The 24,242-nt window shown below is 39.0% G+C and overlaps 2 protein-coding genes across 3 annotated transcripts in view; one reads left to right on the plus strand and one right to left on the minus strand.

Annotated features, from left to right (window-relative positions):
* Nucleotides 1–289: 289 nt before the first annotated feature.
* On the plus strand, nucleotides 290–1,694 carry LOC121975249 (expansin-A4-like). The gene is made up of 3 exons (XM_042526796.1): nucleotides 290–490; nucleotides 583–901; nucleotides 1,080–1,694. Exons 1-3 carry the CDS (start codon nucleotides 352–354, stop codon nucleotides 1,387–1,389), a joined length of 768 nt encoding a protein of 255 aa, XP_042382730.1. The 5' UTR covers nucleotides 290–351; the 3' UTR covers nucleotides 1,390–1,694.
* A 633-nt stretch (nucleotides 1,695–2,327) lies between these two features.
* The window catches only part of LOC121975250 (transcription factor MYB3R-5-like), a 31,336-nt gene continuing 9,421 nt past the window's right edge, over nucleotides 2,328–24,242 (minus strand). For both annotated transcript variants that reach the window (XM_042526798.1, XM_042526797.1), the window contains exons 4-7: nucleotides 7,280–7,374; nucleotides 7,090–7,193; nucleotides 6,309–6,437; nucleotides 2,328–3,876 (exon numbers count right to left, since the gene is read on the minus strand). In XM_042526798.1, the coding sequence (XP_042382732.1) occupies nucleotides 2,613–3,876; nucleotides 6,309–6,437; nucleotides 7,090–7,193; nucleotides 7,280–7,374 (1,592 nt within the window). In that variant the 3' untranslated portion in view covers nucleotides 2,328–2,612. The remainder of the gene's footprint in view (nucleotides 3,877–6,308; nucleotides 6,438–7,089; nucleotides 7,194–7,279; nucleotides 7,375–24,242) is intronic.

The raw sequence follows: 24,242 nt of genomic DNA on the forward strand, positions 1-24,242 counted from the left end.
ACCCGCTTTAGCGGTGCGAAATCTCGGCCGGTGAACCCGGAACGGACCGCGGACCCCACCGGGCAAATGGACGGAAGAGTATGAGACGTGTAAGAGGCGGGGGGACCGAGATAAGCAAAGAAAATGCATCGTGACCGTTGAATGAGCATCGGACGGTCAAAACTTCGCGGCGGGCGCTTTTGCTTTAGTTGCTTCTTGGGCAAAAGTGGTGTTAATTACTCCGTCTGCCATTATTTGGCCTTATCTCGGGCACACGCTTCCCACCACCCTCGAGCCGATAAATTGCTCCGCTTCCCATCCCTTTCTTCGCCATCACCTGCAAACCCTAGAGCGGAATCGAGCGAGTCGGTAATGGCGTTGCTCTCCTTCCTTGCTCTCCTCTCCTTTCTTGTGCCAGCCTCCGCCCGCATTCCTGGCGTCTACACTGGCGGTCAGTGGCAGGGCGCCCACGCCACCTTCTACGGCGGCAGCGACGCCTCCGGCACCATGGGTAAGCCACATTGCTCTTGTTATTCTGCTTTGCTGATGGTCTCGCTGGGAGAAATTGAGATCGACTCGATTTACGTGGTGGCGGTGGCGTAGGAGGAGCGTGCGGGTACGGGAATCTCTACAGCCAGGGTTATGGAGTGGAGAATGCTGCGCTTAGCACGGCGCTGTTTAACCAGGGGCAGAGCTGCGGATCGTGCTTCGAGATCAAGTGCGCCGACGACCCGCGGTGGTGCCACGCCGGGAGCCCCTCCATCTTCATCACGGCGACCAACTTCTGCCCGCCGAATTACGCGCTCCCCTCGGATAACGGCGGGTGGTGCAACCCGCCCCGCCCACATTTTGATCTCGCCATGCCCATGTTTCTCAAGATCGCCGAGTACCGCGCCGGGATCGTTCCGGTTTCGTATAGAAGGTATCTTCCTTTGTCATCTAATTTTTGGTGAGAGCACGGACGACGCACTGTCGGCAAATATCTGATCTCTACAGTTTGTGATATAAAACCGATATTTTTTTTCCTGAAAAAAAAGTGCATCCAAAAGTCCCTTCTTTGACCAAAGGCAGAGCGGAGTAACTTGGGGCCATTGTCGCAGGATTCCGTGCAGGAAGTCCGGAGGGATTCGGTTCACGATAAACGGCCACATGTACTTCAACCTGGTGCTCATCACCAACGTGGCCGGCGCCGGCGACATCGTTCGCGCTAGCGTGAAGGACTCCCGCACGGAGTGGATGCCCATGTCCCGCAACTGGGGCCAGAACTGGCAGTCCAACGCCGTCCTCGTCGGTCAGTCCCTCTCCTTCCGCATCACCGGCAGTGACCGTCGCACCTCCACCTCCTGGAACATCGTCCCCTCCAACTGGCAGTTCGGTCAGACCTTCGAGGGCAAGAACTTCCGCGTGTGACGCCAGAAAAGAGTACGACGCCAACTGCTTTTTTTCTTTCTTTCCTTCTGCTGCAATTGGTGGGGGTGTCGTTGAGAGGCGTTGCTCCTTGTGTTGTGTCCCTATTTTGCTAAGCAATTGGAATTACAGAGGAAGATATACAATATTAGATATGGTAGAAGTGGTGGCTGAAGTGGCTGCAGAGCAAAAGGAAGTCTTGTAGCCCGCAGTTGCTGATCAATGTATCTGTTTGATGTTTGACTGTTTTTATTGTAAGCTTAATTAACTATTCATCTGAAGGGTGAATAAGAATCACTTTTACCAAATGTCAATGTCTGTGCTGAATTGATGCGTTTGTTCATGCATTAACATTTTTATGCGACGGACCAGTGGTGCTAAAGGGATGATGTCTTCAAGTGGACATGAATGTATGATGCAATGGTTACGCAATTTGCTTAAAGATTAAATTGGAAGGCATCAGCATTGTCAAAGGACATGTTCTGGTCCTATTTCATTATAAGTTTACAACGGAAGTCATCAGTGTTGATCATGTTGTTTTTGTTGTTGTCAAAGGGCCATGCCAGTAATCAGTACTGTTTCCTATACGGGCAGAAACCAAGACCGACATCATTTTGTTGGGCTGGATATGAAAGCAAGATGTTGTGAAATAAATCTAGACAAATTGAGAAGAAGAAAAAGGCAAATATTAAAAATAATAGGAAAACAATTTTATTTAAGCCTTTCAGGTCATCCAGGTCCATCAAAACCTTGAATTAAAAAAAAAAGGAAAAGGATACTGAGTCACTAGTAACAGTTCATCTTCAGCAACTAACCAAATCATACTATAACAAAAAGGCAGAATGAAACCAATCATCATGGTAACATAAAGCTCTGCTTGAGAAATGGAGCATTGCGTATCAAAGAGTATATAGTAGTTGCAATCAATTTGTGAATCAAGCTGACTTCTGAAAAGTCCAGTGAATTGCTTAGGATTTGGTGTGACATGAAGTCAATATATAAATGGTAATAGAAAATTATCATGCATTTAATCTCCATGGAGCTACACATATTGGCTAGATAACATGGGAGCAATTGATGCGAGCCAAAATTCCCAATATACTTACAAGTTGTGGAGCAGGTCATGACCAATTTTCACACTAGATTCTTTGCACATCGCAAAAGCAGTTTCATATCCTGTTTGCTTGCAAGTATGGGGTTTGTCTCGGGAGTAGTATCAGTGATGTTCACATATGAGGTAAAGGGGTTTTACCATTTGAATCATTTTCTGAGAAATCAAGCTGCTTCTCCACAGATTTGATAGTTGTCGATCTTTTGGACCTGAACCTGTATGGGGGAGAAACATCAAAGTTCTTCCTATTGCATGATAAGTCTCCTTTGTCATAAGGACTCGATCTGGAATTTGAATTGACAATTGTCTCCAAATTATGTATATTTTTTCCTTCACTAGAAGAAGCATGGCTGTCCAAAAGTTTCACGCTCTTAACTCCTGAAGTACTAGTATCAGAATCAGGAGATGTTTCGGTCTTCTTTCTCACTCTACGGAATATAGACGGAGTGTTTGGGAAACTTCTAGCTGCATCTTTTAAGATGGAGTGAACATCTTGAACCGGACTTTTTCCCATTACCGAGGAAGGTGTAATGTAAACTTCAGGTGATGTCATAACAGATGAGCTACATGATTGCCGCACATTCATAGATGTGGTTATGATTGCATAATTTTCAGAAAGACAAACATCTTCAATCTGAGGTGGTGTATAATAGAGAGAACCGAGCAAAGGAGTTTCCTGGTGCATCAGTTCAGATGCACAATTTAGTTCCTCATCAGTGTTTCTACAATCTTTGACCTCATTTTCTGGATCAGATCTAGTGCAAACATCAGAGGTTGGTATATCTTTAGTGCAATGTACAGAAGGATCATGAATTCCTCTTACATTTATATTGACTAAAACTTCTAGCTTAGACTTGACATTTTGATCCTTCTCAGAAGTGTTACTACATTCTGCCAACTCTGTCCCTGGATCAGATCTAGTGCAGACATCAGGTGTGAGAGTGTTTGTGGTGAACTCTGCAGTAGGATCATGAATTCTTCGCAAAATTGAGTTGTTTATAGCTTCCTTCTTAGGCTCAACTGTTGATTGTGTAGGAGCATTGAATTCAACAGCATGATCATAATTTGTTCTCACAATAAAATTGTTTATAACTTCCATCTTAGGCTCAACCATTGACGAGTCTGACCTGCATTTTTGGTCCTCCAACCCACCTTGTCCAGCAGGCAGATCAATATCCATAGAACTAGCTGATTCAGAAAAGGCTCTGGCATTTATATCTGAACCCTCATTTGGATAGTGAAGTGATTGCCCACTATCAAGGTTTCTCATGTCGTTTGAACCATTCACAGGACCAGGTGGAAGCTTGCCAGTAGCCAAAAAGAAATCTAACTTTTTCTTTAACGAACTATGCCAGTGATTCTTTATTGAGTTATCAGTCCTGGCCACAAAGAAAATGATAAAAAAATCATGTCCTAAAATTCTAACATGTGAAGGGGATACATTAATAAGAGCCTCACAACTGAAGGGGATACATTAATAAGAGCCTGTTGAACATGTTCGATACTGTAATCAGTCACAAAAGATGATTGCTAGTTTCTTCTACAAATTACCATATCAAAATAATTATCTAGAGAACGGAACAACAATGACAATAATTAATAGATAATGTTTTGCAATAACAGACAACAATTTTACATCGATGACATAATAGAAGGATGAAATTATACAAATAGACTCGTTCAGCTGCCATTATAGAATTGGATTTAGCAAATTTAAGACATGGCCGAGCTGAACCAGATCAATACATCGACAAAAACAAAATTACACAATGAAGTTCAAATCCCTTAGGAAAGACATCACATTTCAACAAATCTCATAGCATTATCGAGTCTATTGACCTAAGATCATTGATGTAAAAGTGTTTCACTAGAAGAATGATATAATCACATGAGGGTATGAATCTTTATAGATTGGTATGTAACTATGCCTTCACTTTCAAACTAGTCTGCTTGGTTCATCAATGTGGCCATCTACCCCACCTTTTAAGTGCAAATAATGGATGGTTGCACTTTCTTCCTAGAAAGAGGCACTTTCCACAGCAGACAAGCTACATATGGGCATGCCAAACCAAATGGTATAGGTTATAAAGTTGAAAAAGGACTTCAGCTTGTTGGCGTTCACTTGACTGACTGACAGTATCACATGGGGCATGTAACTTTTAATACTGTACTACATAGGTATGGGAAATGTGACTTGTTTCATGAATATGAATCCACTAATACCATGACTGTGTATACTTGCATTAATTGTAACAAATTGGAAATAAACTTGTAAGAGAATCACACTACCGCTTAGGACATAGTATAGCTTATATATGAGATGTTAGGATTGTCAACCTTTCAATACCAATTTCTACAAATGAAATACTCCATGACTGGTTATTAGTAACACAAAAACCACTTAATGCATAGACAAATTACAAAGAACACAAAGGGAATTGTACAAAGAAAAAAAAAACAACATCAAGCAAAACAATCTCATCTTACATTATTAAGAAAGATTGCTTGTGTCTGGGTCATACAGAGAATTCTGTTATGTTGCCCTCAAGCATATCCATTGTTATCCATCAGCTTGCCTCCACTATTTGTGATGGTCCATAATAGATGCATGTGATAGTTTACCCCTCCTTTTATAGAGCACAGAACATGCATATAAAACATATCAGTAGTTACTGAGTCACTTTAAGGTCGGTTTGCTACTCTTAAATTCCAGTGTTGAGAATCACTAGGTCAGGTTGGGTCTTGGGATAAAGGGCAATCAGTTGTCAGCATTGCTATCTAAGACAGTATCAACAAAAATCAAGAATTTGGCAGGTTTAACAGGCTAATGATATCACCAAGTTGACAATACACTTGGTCAGGTTGATGAAGCAACAAAGCCACTAATTTGCTCCAACATTATAGAAATAGCCTCAAATCATTGCTCCCGCGTCCCCTGATTTAAGGGGTACACTGCCCAATCACCCTAGGTAAGCTCATTAGGGATCTCAACACTCAAACCCCTATGTAGTTCATCTGATATCAGATTCCACAACTCCAACATACCTAAACATATAAACTTCGTAAAACTCCAAATACTGCACAACTTACAATGTCCAAATATATACATAGTTGACTGACATAAGAAGACTCAATCAAGAACAACTTGAATAGATACAACACAATCCATTGCAGAAACAAACTGACTGAGCAGACATGGGTAGGGGATTTGTGCTGCACACAGAATTATAGTCACATATAATCACTTACTATCTGGGAGAAATTAGATATAGCTCCATTGAAAGATGAAATGAGAGAAAAATAGTTTACAATGGTATGGACATCTTCAAAGGTGACTAATAGATTTTAGATGAATTGAATCAATCAGAATTGATAGTTTAGGGAATAGAAGAATAACAAAGAAGACTTTAGTGAATGTAGTAAAAACTTAGTTTAATAGTAATAATGATATAGTCTTGCATCTAATTTAGTAGAGAGAAGATCCACATGGCCGATCTCAAACAGTTGAAAATCACAATGGCAATAAATAATGATCTGATCAGTTATAACTTATAACTACATCTTATCATTTTAATATCATGGAGTCATGACACAGAACAGTACTAAACAAAACATTGACCCTCCTTAAAATGGTATTTCATTAAAAACAACCATAAACTGTAGGTTGGACTATTTAAGGATTCTATTAACATTGCATGTTATGGGGAAGTTAAAATATAAAAACCTAAATTCTTTAGATATTGATGGCAATGCAATTAATGAAATTAACATTGTTCTATAACCATTAGCAGTATAGGTGAGGGTCAAATACCTTCCAGGTAAGACCTTGGCAATTTCTGCCCATTTATTTCCGTGCGCATGATGTGTGTTCATGAGAATAAGCTCCTCCTCTTCAGTCCAAGCATCTTTCTTTAGCATAGGATTTAGATGATTATGCCACCTAAATAATAGAGCTTTGTTTTCAGAAAAATAAATTGTCAAATTAAACCTTCATTTAGTAAATATATTACTGACTAAAAAACTCAGAAAAGAATTGTGAAAATTCTAGTTCTTCTGTTAAACATCCTAAAGAATACACAGGTTGGAGATAACTGGAGGTGAAGTTATAAAATGAATTCATAATTTTGTTACAACCACATAAGAACATGAAGAATAGTTTACAAATCATTCTAGAGCCCTTATAATGATAACCTATAGTGATGCCATGTGTAGATGATGGAAAATCTTAGTACAGCCTCATAAAGTTGGTTTCTGAAAATGTATTTGAACCGCTCCCGGTGCATGTCACAGGGTTTAGGTTAGTGATATAGACCACCTGGTTTCAAGTTGTGACAAATGGTAGTGATAAATCTCTTGTTTAGTTAGGAAAAAAAATAGGTCAGAGACAGGATGGTCAGCCCAAGGCCTTCAACAAATACCACAGTTGAGAGATATACCCTATCTATGCACGATCAGTTTGACTCTATGAAAATAACAAGACTCTAGTGTGGGAGATAATTTTGGTAGGTGTGGAATCGAAGACAGTGAAAATGTTATTACTAGAACAAATTCTTAGGGATGCATTTTCTAAAGTTGATGATATTCATTTTTACCTCTCTCGACATTGTTTACCAATACGACCTGGAAGAGACTTTGCAATCACGGACCATTTTGTGGGTCCATACTTCTCTACAAGACTGGTAATCTTCTCATCTTCCTGAAATCACAGGAAATAAAAAATAGTCTCTTGGAACATTAAATCCTAAAGCGTTACAAAATTCAGAAATAAAGGAAGAATCAAACCTCAGTGGTCCATGGGCCTTTAATGAGTTCAGGATTGAGAACCTTTTGCCACCGATGAAGACATTGGACCTCAGTTCTATCAGGAAAAAATTCAGCTGGAAAGGCATGGAGCATGAGCTCGTATATCAGATGCATAAAGTACAGAATTGCATGTAGATGCCCTAAGTGCTATAGCTTATTATAATGGATGCCAAAACTTGCATGTTTGATCCTTTGTGTTCAATACCTTTTGCAATGAGTCGTAAATTACGATATCTATTATTATTAAAGAACATCATCAACTTAATAAACGGGCTAAAGATATATATATATAGATAGAGAGAGAGAGAGAGGCTTGATAGCCTGGACGCCGGTGGGCGTTGCCCGTGGGCGCCTCTCACATTGGGTTTCTTTTGTTTTCGTATCAACTTAGTTTTGTTTGTTGTTCAGTTATTCGTTAACACAATTCATTCTATCATCATGAGTGGTTGTACAGATGATTCGCTTTAATCGATTAGTGTTCGACTGGATGGAAAAAATTATTCGTATTGGGGATATGTTATGAAAAACTTATGGGGAAAATCTATGTTTCAGGTGTGCAAGTTCAACCTACGGACATCAATGTTGATGATTATGTAAAGTCGTATGTTTGGGAGACCCATAATGCGAAGATTATTACGTGGATCAATAATTCTGTTTCACACTCCATTGGTGCTCAGTTGGCCAAGTACGAGACAACCATAAACATTTGGGATCATCTGGCAAGATTATACACGTAGTCTAACTTTGCCAAACAATATCAATTGGAAGCAGATATCCGCGCACTTCGGCAGCAAGATATGGGCATCCAAGATTTTTATTTAGTCATGTCAGAACTATGGGACCAATTAGCACTCACAGAATCCTCAGAATTGCAAGCATTCCTAGCTTATGCCACTTGTAGAGAAGAACAACGTCTGGTCAAATTCTTGATGGCTTTTCGTGATGACTTTGAAGGATTGTGTAGAACAATTTTGCATCGTAGTCCTCTCCCTTCCGTTGATTCGGTAGTACATGAATTGCTAGCTGAGGAGATTCATCTTAAGTCTCAAGTTGATAAGAGGACTATTGCACCATCCATGCCATATGTTTTTGCATCACCACAATGGTCTATGCCGCATAATCAAAGTAGGTCGACTTCGAAGGTTTCTAGTGATGAGTGTACTTATTGTAAAGAAAAAAGACATTGAAAATCTTAGTGTCCATTATTGTTGAACAAAGGTAAACTACCGCAGCAACAAAAACAACCACCACAACAACAATCCAGGCGACTGAGGTCCGGGTGGCCCGAGTGGGTCCAGGCGTCCGGAATGATCCGAATCTAAATTCACGAGCAGATGAGTTGGCAGACGCTGGTTTACTAGCCTATGTCAATATTCAGGTGTCCGAGAGTGGTCCAGGCACCTAGGAAAGGATAGAGGCGACTTGGATAGAGCTTCACGGAAGTGCAGCCATGTTAGCAATCCAAGCACTCGGGAGTGGTCTAGGTGCTAGAAGTTGTATAACACAGTGTCGAAGCAGGATCGGATAGGCTTTAGTGGAGGCGCACGAGGTAGTCTAGGCGCCTGGATGAACCTATAAAAGCAGCTTTGACCAGCAGCTTCAAGACATCAAAAGCTTGACTTTCATACTCACACACTGTTCTGAGAAGCTCTCTACGACACCGAAACACTGCTCCAACAACCAACACTCAAGCTACTTGCTCTACTTTGTTGTCGTGTTTATTGTTTAGTACTTAAATCATTGTAACTATTCGAGCTTATAGTGAATTGCCCAACGAAAGTATTCAGCGAGTGCGGGCCTTGAAGTAAAAGTCGTCGAAGGTTTTGAATCAAGTAAAAGAAAAGTGTTAGCATTGTTTCTTTTTTTATTTCTGCTGTCTTACTCTTATGTTTTTCGAAAAAGTGAAAAATCAACGCGCGCTATTCACCCCCTAGCGCTTTTCGATCCTACAATTGGTATCAGAGTGGGGTCATTCTGAATTAGTGCAACCACCATTCGAGTAGATTTTTTTTCGTACATTCTTTTCGATTTAGTCTGAATGGGTGCAACCACCATTCGAGTAGATTTTTTTCGTACATTCTTTTCGATTTAGTCTGAATTGGTGCAATCACCTCTTCAGATAAGCTTTCTGTTTCAATCTTTCTGTAAGTCGCTCAAAATTGATGCAACACCACTCAAGCTGTTTTTTTTTCTCACATTTGTTATTCTTTCTCTTTAGCACTACTAATCCAAGACCTAGTCTTGAGACTTTTGTTTCTTTATTCATTCATTTTGCAAAATTCATGGTACAAAGTGATGGTTATAGTATCGCTCACTCTCCACTCTTTAGCGGAAACAACTTCCCTCACTAGAAAAGAGAATGGAGGTGTACCTAAAGAACATCAACTAGTGATTTACCCTTCGACAAGGATACACGGAGCCAATAGATGATGTAACAAAAGAACCTCTTGACGTGGAGAAGTGGAACCCAGAAATGAAGAAGAAGGCCCAAGTTGATTCAAAGGCGCTGAACACTCTTTAATGTGGACTGACTAAAGAGGAACTCAATCGGGTTGAACTATTTGAAAACGCAAAGGGACTATGGGATAAGTTGATCGAGCTACACGAAGGCACAGGTGATGCTAAGGTAGCAAAACATGACTTGTTATTGAATAGTTTAACATAAAAATGCATGACGCAAAAACGACGAGCCAACTTCATGCAAGGATCAAGGATATCCTGAACGAACTGCATCTTATCGACCACCAATTGAAAAATAAGAACATAATCAGGTATGCCCTAAATTCATTTCCTCAAAATGCATTGTGGGCATCTATAGTAGATGCCTATAAAGTTTCAAGAAATTTGTCTAAATTGAAATTAGATGAACTATTTTGTGAGTTAGAACTTCATGAACAGGCTAACCCAAAACAAGTCAAGAAGAGTATAGCTTTTCTTGTAGAGGTGAAAACAAGAACCTGAACTAAGGCCGAGTCAGAAGATGAATCTGACTTAGAATCAGATGAAGAAGAGCAACTAGTGAACATGGTAAAAAAGATGTTCATTAGAAGAAAGAACTTTACAAAGAAAGATTTATAAAAGGTGATCAAATCCACATCCAATGATGCAAAGGAAAATATTACTTGCTTCAGATGCAACAAGAAAAGACATTTCAACCATGAGTGTCCAAACTGAAAGGAAGATAAATCCAAGAAGACAAAGAAGAAGAAGGCATTACAATCCACCTGTGATGAATCTTCCTCAAAAGAGTCAGATGCAGAAGATCGAAAGCAAGCTAACTACCTCACACTAATGATAGCTGGACCTGAGTCATAAAGCAACTTAGATCAAGAAGATGAGTCCGAATTCGAATCAAGCCATGAGTCCATACTCGTTTTCAAAGGTTCCAAAGAGATAACATCTATTTTAAATGCAAAGTTCTTTAAATTAATTTTGTGATTAAATAGAAAGTTGACTAAATATGAAAAACTAGTTAAATTACTCCTTAAGGTAAATCAAGACATTAAGGAACAACTTAACCTAAACTCCTCAACTAAACAAGTTCAAAATGAAGACTCAACTCAAGTTGCAAAATTTGAGGAAGAGAACTTTGTGTTGACATGTGAAGTTAATAATTTTAAAAGACTGCAAAAAAAAAATTCACAACAAGATCTAAAAATTTAGACTTAATACTTGGATCCCAAATAGCTATATATAACAAGTTCAGACTCGGATATAAATCCAATTCAACAAGTAAAACTTTTATTTCACTAGTTAACCAACATAAGAAACAAATCAAAGTATGAGTTCCGAAAACTTATATAACAAAGCAAGTAGGACAATATCATTTTTATATACCTAAAAATGAAATTTACTATATAAACTCAAAACATAGAATATATGATTTAGGAGAGGTTCCAAATTAGTTGGACCCTCAAGAATGTAACCTACCCACTTGGGTAAGTAGGGCTAGATAGGAATAAAATATTATGATTCTTATCCAACATAGTACCAGTGTGGGGTGAAATGATAGTACGGTAGGGAAGCTTGAACTAGAATGTCAAATAGGGTAAGACGTACTCTTCTTGGTCTATTTAGTTAAGTGGAACTAACTGAAGCTACCTCGTCGACTAGTCACATCCTAGACTAGTTAAATCAAGACTTTTCAATAAGAAAGTTAAATGTCCAATTTCTTAAAAAAACTTTATCTAGAAGTGATCGTTGCTCTGATATCCAAGAAGCCCCCTGTGCCTCGCCAGCCTGAAAGCCAATTTTTGAGATGTGTTGTAATAAAGAGAGTTTAAAGATTCATATATTTCCAGTCGAATTACATATGTTTATATAGCCATACAACCCTAAGAATCAACTTATTAACAAAAGATAAAAAGACCTATCTACCCTTGCTTCTCACAACACTCCCCCTCAAGTTGAACATATATATCAAACATGTTCAACTTGCTAAGAGAAGAGTTGAACACAGCTTGGGGTATAACTTTTGTAAACATATCAGCAAGTTGGTCCTCAGACTTAACATAAGGCAGACATAGCTCTCCAGAATCAAGTCTCTCCCGAATAAAGTGACGATCAATCTCAATGTGTTTAGTCCGGTTATGTTGTACCGAATTATTTGCAATATTGATTGCTGCCTTGTTATCACAATACAGCCTGAGAGGTAATTCAGCCTTTAATCCCATGTCTGTCAACAGAAAACTCAACCACAACATCTCTGCAAGACCATGTGTCATGGCTCGATATTCTGCTTCAGCACTGGACCGTGCACAAACATTTTGTTTCTTACTCCTCCACGTTACCAAGTTTCCTCCCAAAAAAGTGCAATAGCCATAAGTGGATCTTCTATCATCTCGAGAACCAGCCCAGTCTGCATCAGAATAGCATTCCACCTTCAGATCACCACCTCCTTTAAACAGCAAGCCTTTTCCAGGACATGATTTCAAGTACCTTAAAATCCTGTCAACGGCCTTCATGTGGATATTTTTAGGAGCATGCATGTACTGGCTTACTACACTAACAGCATAGGTGATGTCAGGCCTAGTCATAGATAAATAGAGTAATTTTCCAACCAACCTTTGATATGTTCCCTTTTCCAGATTTGTAAGATCCTCCCCACTAGAACTAGTAAGATCATGATTTACTTCTATAGGAGTAGACGCTGGCCGAGAACCCAGCTTCCCTGTCTCCTTGAGTAAATCCAACACATATTTTCTCTGACATACATAGATTCCTTTTTTTGATCGAGCAACTTCAATGCCCAAGAAGTACCTCAATGATCCAAGATCTTTAATTTCAAATTCTGATGTTAACTTAGACTTAAGAGCCTGGATTTCTACCTCATCATCACCTGTAACTATCATATCATCAACATAAACCAAAAGAATGGTAGTTCTGTCCTCTTTCTTTTTTATAAAGAGTGTATGATCAGCATTCCCTTGTTTAAAGCCAAACAATATCATGACTTTGCAAAACCTATCAAACCATGCTCTGGGAGATTGTTTAAGCCCATACAAAGCTTTTCTTAGCTTGCAAACCTTTCCTTTTGTTTCAATTCCAGGAGGTGGTAACATGTATACTTCTTCATAAAGGTCACCATTTAAGAAAGTATTTTTAACATCTAACTGAAACAGAGGCCAATCATATTGAGCAGCAAGAGAAAGAATTACCCTGACCGAGTTCAGCTTTGCAACTGGTGCGAAAGTTTCCAAGTAATCCACCCCATATGTTTGGGTGAATCCCTTGGCAACAAGTCTGGCTTTATATCTGATCACTTCACCCTCTGAGTTATACTTGATAGCATAGACCCATTTAGAACCAACCAAGTTCTTCCCCTTTTGGGGATCAACTAATTCCCAAGTACCATTTCTGTTGAGAGCCTCCATTTCTTCATTCATTGCTTCCTGCCACCTTGAATCCCTTACAGCTTCATAATAGGAAGAAGGTATAGCGTGATTTGATAACTGTGAAACAAATACATGATATGAAGGAGACAAACGAGAATATGAAACGTGGTTGGAGATAGGATGTTGAGTACATGACCTGACACCCTTCCTAACAGCAACAGGAAGGTTCAGCTCATTCATATTTCGAGGTGCAGTTGGCTCAACTGATGAGGATAACTGCTTCACAGGATCAGGAGCCGGAGCATCCGATTCAACTAGCCGATCAATAGTAGGTCCTTGCTTGTGTCGTCGTCGTTTGTAAGTAATAATATCTGGTGAAGACTAGTGATGGAGCATCTTTTTCATTTTCCATGACATACAGTGAAATAGGAGAAGGAACCACATGAGGAACCACTTGAGGTACAAAGGAAGATGTAGTATTCTCCCCCTGAGGACGAGACTGAGGAGAATAATAGGACTCGGACTCAAAAAAGGTAACATCCTTCAAGATATATCTTGTCCTAGTAATAGGATCAAAGCACTTGTAGCCTTTCTGGCAAGTGGAATATCCTATAAAAACTCCTCGTATAGAACGAGGATCAAGTTTAGAGGACTTGGGACCAAGAACATGAATAAAACAAAGAGAACCAAAAACCCGAGGTGTAAGAGAGAACAACTCTACGCCAGGATGAAGAATAGTGAGAGGACACCGGTTCCCGAGACCTTTAGATGACAATCGATTGATGAGATAAGCAGCTGCAAGGACAGCATCAGCCCAGAAATATTTGGGTAAGTGACGTTGAAATAATAGGGCATGGGCTGTTTCAAGGATATGACGATTCTTTCTTTTGGCCACTCCATTTTGTTGTGGTGTGTAGGGACAGGATGACTCATGAAGAATTCCTGAATCCTCAAGAAAAGTATTTAGAGACTGTGCAAAGTACTCACGGGCATTGTCAGAACGAAGAATCTTCACCTTTGAGCTAAATTGGGTTTCAACCATTCTACAAAAATTTTGAATGAGACGAGGAACTTCTTCCCTGGTTTTCATCAAATAAAGCTATGTACAGTGGGTGCAGTCATCAATAAAAGAAAGAAAATATCGATAGCCATCCAAAGAAGTCACAGGAGAGGGCCCCCACACATCCGAATGAACAAGATCAAATGGAGACAAACTCTTCTTTATAGACTCAGAAAAATGGGTTCTACAATGTTTGGATAACTGACAGATTTCACATTGAAATGACTGAAGAGAAACAGAAAAGAAGAGACTAGGAAATAAAATTTTCAAAGACTGAAAAGACAAATGTCCCAACCGAGAATGCCATAAAAGAATTTCTTGATGCTTATTTTCCAAACACTTGGCTGCAGATTTCAGAGCAGATGTTGTTTCAAGCTGATAATAATAAAGACCCCCTACTTCACGGCCAGTCCCAATCGTCTGCTTGGTCTCGAGATCCTGGAAGACACAATGATCAGGGAAAAAGGTTACGGAGCAGTGTAGTTGTTTAGTAATGCTACTAACAGAAAGTAAATTAATAGAAACGGAAGGAACGTGAAGTGCAGAGGATAGGAAAAAATGATCTGTAAGTTTTATGGAACCTTTGCCAGCAACAGTGGCTTTGGTTCCATCTGCAATGATCACTTTCTCCTGCCCAGAGGATAAAGAGTAAGAAATAAAGGAGTTAGCAGCATTTGTCATATGATCTGTAGCTCCTGAATCAATGACCCAGGGGCTGTAAAAGCTAGGACCAGTAACATTTAATCCCAAGCTACGAATACCTGTGTGCGCTTGAATTGGAGTAGAGACAGAAGATGAAGTTTGAAGCCGAGAGAGAAGATGCTGGAGGTTAACAATATCAGTAGAAGACAATCCAGTGGTAGAAGGCACAGAGGAACCAATAATCTCTTCATTTTCTAACTTTTGGATAGCAATATTACCACTATTAGGAGCCTTCTTATGTTTAAATTTTTCAGGTTTCTTTTCTGGATATTTTTCCCAACAGAAATCTGAATCATGATTAGTTCTCTTGCAGTGCCGACAAAACCTGTCTTCTCGTCCTTTAGTTCCCCAGGTCGGAACTTGTTTGCAGAACCAATAAAGACAGAGGTCTCCCCAATCGGAGGGCTTATAGTGGAAATCCCCTTGTTGTTCATCGTCCTTCTTCTACCTTCTTCACTTAGAATTTTGTAGTAAACTTGTTCTAGAGAGGGAGTAGGATCAAGACCAAGGATTTGCCCTTTTAAATTTTCAAACTCTGCATTAAGTCCATCCAAAAATTTAATAATTCTGTCTTTTTCCAGAAGCTTTAAATATCTCTGATGATCATCAGTGGAACTTCAATTTTCCATCCGGTAGTAGTCAAACTCATCCCACAGCCCCTTCAGAGTAGCAAAATAATTGGTGACTGACATAGAACCTTGTTCAAGTTTGAAAATTTGACTACTGAGTTGATAAGTACGCAGCATATCATGTCGACGTCCATACATCTGCTCTAGTGTCTTCCACATGTCATACGCTGTTTTGTTATGAAGAATGACTTGTTTGATGCCAGAACTAACAGAGTTAAGTATCCAAGTCATTAATTGAATATTGTCACGCCGCCAAGTGCGAAAGCTAGGATCCTTTTCATCTGGTTTCACTTTAGAGCCATGAAGAATATCAAGTTTATCATGGCCTTCGACATAAAGTTCAATAGCAACTGCCCAAGATGCATAATTTGTCTCGGACAATTTTTCTGATACTATCTGAAGACCGGACCCTCCCGTGCCTGCCATTGTGAAAAATGGTTGTACCTGTCCTGAAGACGCCATAGGATTCGCAGAAATCCCCGAGGTTTCACTAGCGTTATCCACCATTACAATCACACAAAAAAAATGCTAGAGAAATCACGACAAAACAGGTGCTAGAGAAATCACAGCGTTGAGAGATAGCCGCCTGCGCCACACAAGGAGATCAGAAGAGGAACTGCCGCCGGCACTGCACAGGAAATAAGGTGGCGGCGTCGGGGAAGGAAGCAGAGATCAGCGAGGGAGGTGGAATAACTAGCGGTGAAGGAATCACGGCGTCGCGTGATGAAGAAGGAAGGAAAACACCGCTGTGCCCTAGACGCCGCTGGAAGAAATCGCGAGCAGCAGAAGGGGCGAGGGAATGCCGCCGTGCCCTAGACGCCGCTGGAAGAAGTCGCGAGCAGCAGAAGAGACGCCGCTGGAAGAAGTCGCGAGCAGGAGAAGGAGCGTCGCCGCTGGAAGAAGTCGCGAGCAGGAGGAGCGTCGGGTCGGGAGCAGAAGAAATGGAGCTAGGGGAGGTGGTGTTCGACGGGGAGAAATAAAGAACTCGAGAGAAAGAAGATGAGGCGGCGTCAAGAGAAAGAAGGTGCGGCGGCACTAGGGTTAGGGTTCGGAACCTTACTCTGATACCATGTTGTAATAAAGAGAGTTTAAAGATTCATATATTTCCAGTCGAATTACATATATTTATATAGCCATACAACCCTAAGAATCAACTTATTAACAAAAGATAAAAAGACCTATCTACCCTTGCTTCTCACAACAAGATGTATATTTAACTTACTAACAAATAAATCTGAATCTAACACAAGATCAAATAATCTACAAAATCAAGGTAAATTAACTAAATATTTCAGAAAACTATAGGAGTACTTTAGTTGAAAATTTAGACCAGGTGAAATGAATAAATTAACTAAAGTGTAAACTTAATTAATTTAAACTTAAAACTTAATTAATTTAAACAACTTAAAACTTAATTAATTTGAACTTACTTAATTTAAACAATTAAAACTTAATTAATTTAAACAACTTAAAACTTAATTAATTTAAACAATTAAAACTTAATTAAAATGTTAGTGCAGTCAGCACCGATGGTCAAAACTGAGTTTTGATAAATAACAAATAAGTTAAAGTTAGATGTGTTGAGATCTAATCTTGTTACCGAGTGTGCCCTAGTCAGGATGTTTGATTCCTGATTGGTTGAAGACTAGATGTGTGATTCCGACAATTCAAGATATGAAGAATTCCAGAATCCTCAAGAAAAGTATTTAGAGACTGTGCAAAGTACTCACGGGCATTGTCAGAACGAAGAATCTTCACCTTTGAGCTAAATTGGGTTTCAACCATTCTACAAAAATTTTGAATGAGACGAGGAACTTCTTCCCTGGTTTTCATCAAATAAAGCTATGTACAGTGGGTGCAGTCATCAATAAAAGAAAGAAAATATCGATAGCCATCCAAAGAAGTCACAGGAGAGGGCCCCCACACATCCGAATGAACAAGATCAAATGGAGACAAACTCTTCTTTATAGACTCAGAAAAATGGGTTCTACAATGTTTGGATAACTGACAGATTTCACATTGAAATGACTGAAGAGAAACAGAAAAGAAGAGACTAGGAAATAAAATTTTCAAAGACTGAAACGACAAATGTCCCAACCGAGAATGCCATGAAAGAATTTCTTGATGCTTATTTTCCAAACACTTGGCTGCAGATTTCAGAGCAGATGTTGTTTCAAGCTGATAATAATAAAGACCCCCTACTTCACGGCCAGTCCCAATCGTCTGCTTGGTCTCGAGATCCTGGAAGACACAATGATCAGGGAAAAAGGTTACGGAGCAGTGTAGTTGTTTAGTAATGCTACTAACAGAAAGTAAATTAATAGAAACGGAAGGAACGTGAAGTGCAGAGGATAGGAAAAAATGATCTGTAAGTTTTATGGAACCTTTGCCAGCAACAGTGGCTTTGGTTCCATCTGCAATGATCACTTTCTCCTGCCCAGAGGATAAAGAGTAAGAAATAAAGGAGTTAGCAGCATTTGTCATGTGATCTGTAGCTCCTGAATCAATGACCTAGGGGCTGTAAAAGCTGGGACCAGTAACACTTAATCCCAAGCCACGAATACCTGTGTGCGCTTGAACTGGAGTAGAGACAGAAGATGAAGCCTGAAGCCGAGAGAGAAGATGTTGGAGGTTAACAATATCAGTAGAAGACAATCCAGTGGTAGAAGGCACAGAGGAACCAATAGTCTCTTCATTTTCTAACTTTTGGATAGCAATATTACCACTATTAGGAGCCTTCTTAGCATTATGTTTAAATTTTTCAGGTTTCTTTTCTGGATATTTTTCCCAACAGAAATCTGAATCATGATTAGTTCTCTTGCAGTGCCGACAAAACTTGTCTTCTCGTCCTTTAGTTCCCGGTGGAACTTGTTTGCAGAACCAATAAAGACAGGTCTCCCCAATCGGAGGGCTTATAGTGGAAATCCCCTTGTTGTTCATCGTCCTTCTTCTACCTTCTTCACTTAGAATTTTGTAGTAAACTTGTTCTAGAGAGGGAGTAGGATCAAGACCAAGGATTTGCCCTTTTAAATTTTCAAACTCTGCATTAAGTCCATTCAAAAATTTAATAATTCTGTTTTTTTCCAGAAGCTTTAAATATCTCTGATGATCATCAGTGGAACTCCAATTTTCCATCCGGTAGTAGTCAAACTCATCCCACAACCCCTTCAGAGTAGCAAAATAATTGATGACTGACATAGAACCTTGTTCAAGTTTGAAAATTTGACTGCTGAGTTGATAAGTACGCAGCATATCATGTCGACGTCCATACATCTGCTCCAGTATCTTCCACATGTCATACGCTGTTTTGTTATGAAGAATGACTTGTTTGATGCCAGAACTAACAGAGTTAAGTATCCAAGTCATTAATTGAATATTGTCACGCCGCCAAGTGCGAAAGCTAGGATGCTTTTCATCTGATTTCACTTTAGAGCCGTGAAGAATATCAAGTTTATCATGGCCTTCGACATAAAGTTCAATAGCAACTGCCCAAGATGCATAATTTGTCTCGGACAATTTTTCTGATACTATCTGAAGACCGGACCCTCCCGTGCCTGCCATTGTGAAAAATGGTTGTACTTGTCCTGAAGACGCCATAGGATTCGCAGAAATCCCCGAGGTTTCACTAGCGTTATCCACCATTACAATCACACAAAAAAAATGCTAGAGAAATCACGACAAAACAGGTGCTAGAGAAATCACAGCGTTGAGAGATAGCCGCCTGCGCCACACAAGGAGATCAGAAGAGGAACTGCCGCCGGCACTGCACAGGAAATAAGGTGGCGGCGTCGGGGAAGGAAGCAGAGATCAGCGAGGGAGGTGGAATAACTAGCGGTGAAGGAATCACGGCGTCGCGTGATGAAGAAGGAAGGAAAACACCGCTGTGCCCTAGACGCCGCTGGAAGAAATCGCGAGCAGCAGAAGGGGCGAGGGAATGCCGCCGTGCCCTAGACGCCGCTGGAAGAAGTCGCGAGCAGCAGAAGAGACGCCGCTGGAAGAAGTCGCGAGCAGGAGAAGGAGCGTCGTCGCTGGAAGAAGTCGCGAGCAGGAGAAGGAGCGTCGCCGCTGGAAGAAGTCGCGAGCAGGAGGAGCGTCGGGTCGGGAGCAGAAGAAATGGAGCTAGGGGAGGTGGTGTTCGACGGGGAGAAATAAAGAACTCGAGAGAAAGAAGATGAGGCGGCGTCAAGAGAAAGAAGGTGCGGCGGCACTAGGGTTAGGGTTCGGAACCTTACTCTGATACCATGTTGTAATAAAGAGAGTTTAAAGATTCATATATTTCCAGTCGAATTACATATATTTATATAGCCATACAACCCTAAGAATCAACTTATTAACAAAAGATAAAAAGACCTATCTACCCTTGCTTCTCACAACAAGATGTATATTTAACTTACTAACAAATAAATCTGAATCTAACACAAGATCAAATAATCTACAAAATCAAGGTAAATTAACTAAATATTTCAGAAAACTATAGGAGTACCTTAGTTGAAAATTTAGACCAGGTGAGATGAATAAATTAACTAAAGTGTAAACTTAATTAATTTAAACTTAAAACTTAATTAATTTAAACAACTTAAAACTTAATTAATTTGAACTTACTTAATTTAAACAATTAAAACTTAATTAATTTAAACAACTTAAAACTTAATTAATTTAAACAATTAAAACTTAATTAAAATGTTAGTGCAATCAGCACCGATGGTCAAACCTGAGTTTTGATGAATAACAAATAAGTTAAAGTTAGATGTGTTGAGATCTAACCTTGTTACCGAGTGTGCCCTAGTCAGGATATTTGATTCCTGATTGGTTGAAGACTAGATGTGTGATTCCAACAATTCAGGATGTTCGATTCCTAACAGGTTGAAGTCCAAATATGAGATTCTGGCACGGGTCGGGATGTACGATTCCCGATTGAGAAGACCGGATGTGCGATTCCAGTAGTCGGGATGTGCGATTCCGGTAAGTCGGGATGTTTGATTCTCGAAGTTCGGATGTTTGATTCCGGAAGGTAACTCTAAACCTGGTAGGTAGAGGTAAGAAGAGAGTGACTAAGTGAGAACGCGTCTCCGTTCGAAAGGACATCAGGTGTTGATCCAATTTAGGTCCATTTCGAAAATTAAATTGAGACCCTGACTAGATCCTGGACTCGGGGAGACAGAGTTTAATTACTATTCATTATTATTATTGTGCTAATGTTTGTCTTGATTATTGGACTAACACTTTTTGTAGGGTAATATGAGCACAAAAGGCCTCGGGTGAACAGTGTCTGAGGTGCCTTCAAGCATTTGTGGAAGACGTCTTTTGCAGGATAAAATTTAGACCTCGTCGCAGATAAGGAGCAGGTGGCTTAGGATCAGATTTCTCACAAGGCTATAGAAGGCTCGGGATAAAATTCAAGGTTATGGAAGGCACCTTCGGTGCTGTGGAAGGCGCCTTCCCAGGATAAAATTCAGACCTTGTCACATATAAGGAGCGAGTGGCTCAGGATCAGATTTCTCACAAGGCCATGGAAGGCTCGGGATAAAAATTCAAGGCTTTGGAAGGCACCTTCCATGCTCAATAAAAAGATGTTTTGCCTAAAGCTTCATTATCAACTTCTATATGAGCTTCTACGAGTCCAAACAGATTTTCCACTGCGTACTTGATTTTATAAAATGAAAAAGAAAAAGTTTTTCAAAACCACATGATTCACCCCCCTCTTATGTGCATCTCGATCCAACATAAAACACTTAGTTAATGATTAAATAATAAAATTTCCTACTTTTTTTAAGGAAACTAAGTGGATATTAGACAGTGGTTGCTCCAGACACGTGATTGGGAATCACACCAAATTCACTAAACTAACACTCAAAAGCTTAGGAACGGTTGCCTTAGGAAACAACGACAAACTTAAGATAATTAAAATAGGTAATATTGAACTCGAATCTAATTTCATTATTCGAAAAGTATTACTTATTGAAAATTTTAAGTTCAATTTACTTAGCATTAGTCAATTGTGTGATTTTGGCCATAAGGCTAAGTTCCTATCATGTGAATATTTAAGTAAGCACACAAACAACCCTAGAATAAAGCTTAAGGGATTTAGACAAAAACAATATCTATGCAATTAACCAAGCTAGCTTCTCACTTAAGTTTCACTTGATACAAAAAGAGGAAACCTAGATATGGAATAGAAGATTGTCTCACACTCACTTTAGAAATATCACTAAATTGAATGACTTAGAGGATTACCAAAATTACCTAACTTAAAATTAGCAATCTATAATGCTTGTCAATAAGGAAAACAATTTAAATCAACTCACAAACCAATTAAGGAAGCTCAAACCAACTCAATACTTGAACTATTACACTTAGACTTATTTGACTCAATGGAATAAAATCAATTATTGGAAGTCTATATTGCTTAGTAATAATTGATTATTATGCAAGACTTATTTGGGTAAAATTCTTAAGAAACAAAGATGAAGCATTTGAAATCTTTAGTAATTTTTGTAAACAAACAGAAAATGAAAAAGATTTAAAATTCAAAAGAATTAGGAATGATAATGGTGGAGAATTTAAAAACCATAGGTTTGATAAATTTTACCTAGAAAATGAGTACCATTATAAATTCCTGTCTTAAAACATCTCAACAAAATGAAATAATGGAAAGAAAAATAGAACCCTTCAAGAAGTCACTAGGACAATATTTAATGACTATCAACTAGCCAAGTACTTTTGGGCTGAATATGTTAGCACAACATACTATGTCTAAAACAGAACAACAATAAATAAAAATTATAATAAAACCTCTTATGAAATTTATTATAATAAAATACCTAATATTATATATTTTGAAGTATTTAAATGTTTAGTACAACAACAACCAAGCCTCATCCTGCTAGGTAGAGTCGACTATATGGATCATTTTACGCCATTGAGCTCTATCTCCTACTATATCTTCATCTATACTTAAATAAATTTTATCTTGCTTTATTATTGTTAACCAAGTCTTTTTTTATTTTTCTCTTCCTCATTTGATATGCATGTTTGTCATAGTTTCACATCACCTAACTGGAGCATTTATTGGTTGTCTAAGTACATACTCACACCATCTTAAACGTGTCTAGTTTTCCCTCAATAGATGCAACTTCGATTTTCTCTCTAATGCTCTTATTTCTTATTCTGTCCATCCTCATATATCCACACATCCACCTTAACATCCTCATCTCTGCAACTCTCATTTTCTGCTCATGTGTTCGAGTCATAGTCCAACGTTCAACTCTATATAACATAGCAAGTCTAACTGCGATTTTGTAGAACTTTCCTTAAAGTTTTAGAGGTACTTTATGATCACATAAAACACCCAACTTCTTGGACCATCACTTGTCAGTTGGTTGAGTAGAAAACAACATTGTGTTTCTTTATCTACCACTGAGGTAGAATATATAGCAATAGATGAATGTGTAGCACAATTATTATAGATGATGCACACACTAAAAGAATTTAACTTGGAATATAAAAATGTAAAAATCTTGATTGATAATATTAGCTCAATTAACTTAACCAAAAATTCAGTGCATCATTCAAGAACAAAATATATTGAAATTAAACACCATTTTGTTAGGGACATTGAGCTTAACTATATTGAGTCCAAATCAAATTTGGCTGACATCTTTACTAAACCACTCTCAAAATATGAATTCAGTAATTACCAAGACAATTAGGAATATGCACTATAAACTAGGACTTGTTCTATTTTTATCAATATCATTGTTCAAAACTTATGTTTTAAAAAAAAACTATATTTTTCAAAACTTATGTTTTTCAAAACTTGTGATTGTCAAAGCCTATTTTTATTAAGTTATGTTTTCAAACTTAAGTTTCTTATGGACTTAGCCTAGATTTCCCCCTATAAAGCATGAACCTATAGTTCTAAGTAGCCAGTATCTCAGAAGCACATTAGGATTACTTTCATTGTGTATTGAAAATACTGGTGTGAGATGGTTAGAATATTGCCTAGACTTCATATGCTTATATCAGTGCATCAACATAAGTGTGAGCGAAAAATATCACTTTAAATTGATCAAGTTCAGTAATCCCTCATAGTAACCAACTACCTGGATAATTTTACTTAACTTGATTGAACACTGTGGATGCAATCAACCTAAGTTTGATCAGGTATGATCATGGTCTTTATGTGTGTGTCAAAGAGTTTAAGTTAGGTTTTATATGTGTTTAATATGTGTATTTGAGTCGTGCTAGATGTGGTAAACCACACATGAAAAACTTGATGCGGCTAAGCTTTGGTAAGACTCATCCTATGGCTCAGGTCCTTAAGATCGGTGAAGGATGATACATCCGAGGGACCGATGGACAAGGAGCAAAGGAGTGGGCCGAGGGAAGCAAACTTCAAGGCAACGTAAAGGATGACACGGAGAGGAGCCGCGGGCTCAAGTGCATCTGAGGGACGAAGGCTTAGGAAGAGGGTTTTAAGGGCAACTCCAGATAGGATGAGTGTAAGTGATTGTAAAGGACCAGTCGACTGATGTGTATGTTAGTTAATTGGTCTAGGATCACGAAGGCATAGAATGGTTTTGTGTCCAACGGTTGTGAAGACTAGTCGACTGATGAATAGAATCGTGGATTCTGTGGAGTGTCGTTAGCTGTGTCCAACGGACACTAGTCGACTGATGAATGGGTACAAGAAATAAGTTGTCTTGTGATCAACTCTT

Source organism: Zingiber officinale, chromosome 4B (assembly GCF_018446385.1).
Source record: "Zingiber officinale cultivar Zhangliang chromosome 4B, Zo_v1.1, whole genome shotgun sequence".
Lineage (NCBI taxonomy): Eukaryota > Viridiplantae > Streptophyta > Magnoliopsida > Zingiberales > Zingiberaceae > Zingiber > Zingiber officinale.

What these genes read in the sequence shown, in the direction of transcription:
- LOC121975249 (XM_042526796.1), top strand. Translation starts at nt 352, where the DNA reads ATGGCGTTGCTCTCCTTCCTTGCTCTCCTCTCCTTTCTTGTGCCAGCC. An exon ending in CGACGCCTCCGGCACCATGG is followed by an intron (nt 491 to 582) that starts GTAAGCCACATT and finishes GCGGTGGCGTAG; the next exon opens with GAGGAGCGTGCGGGTACGGG. An exon ending in GTTCCGGTTTCGTATAGAAG is followed by an intron (nt 902 to 1,079) that starts GTATCTTCCTTT and finishes CCATTGTCGCAG; the next exon opens with GATTCCGTGCAGGAAGTCCG.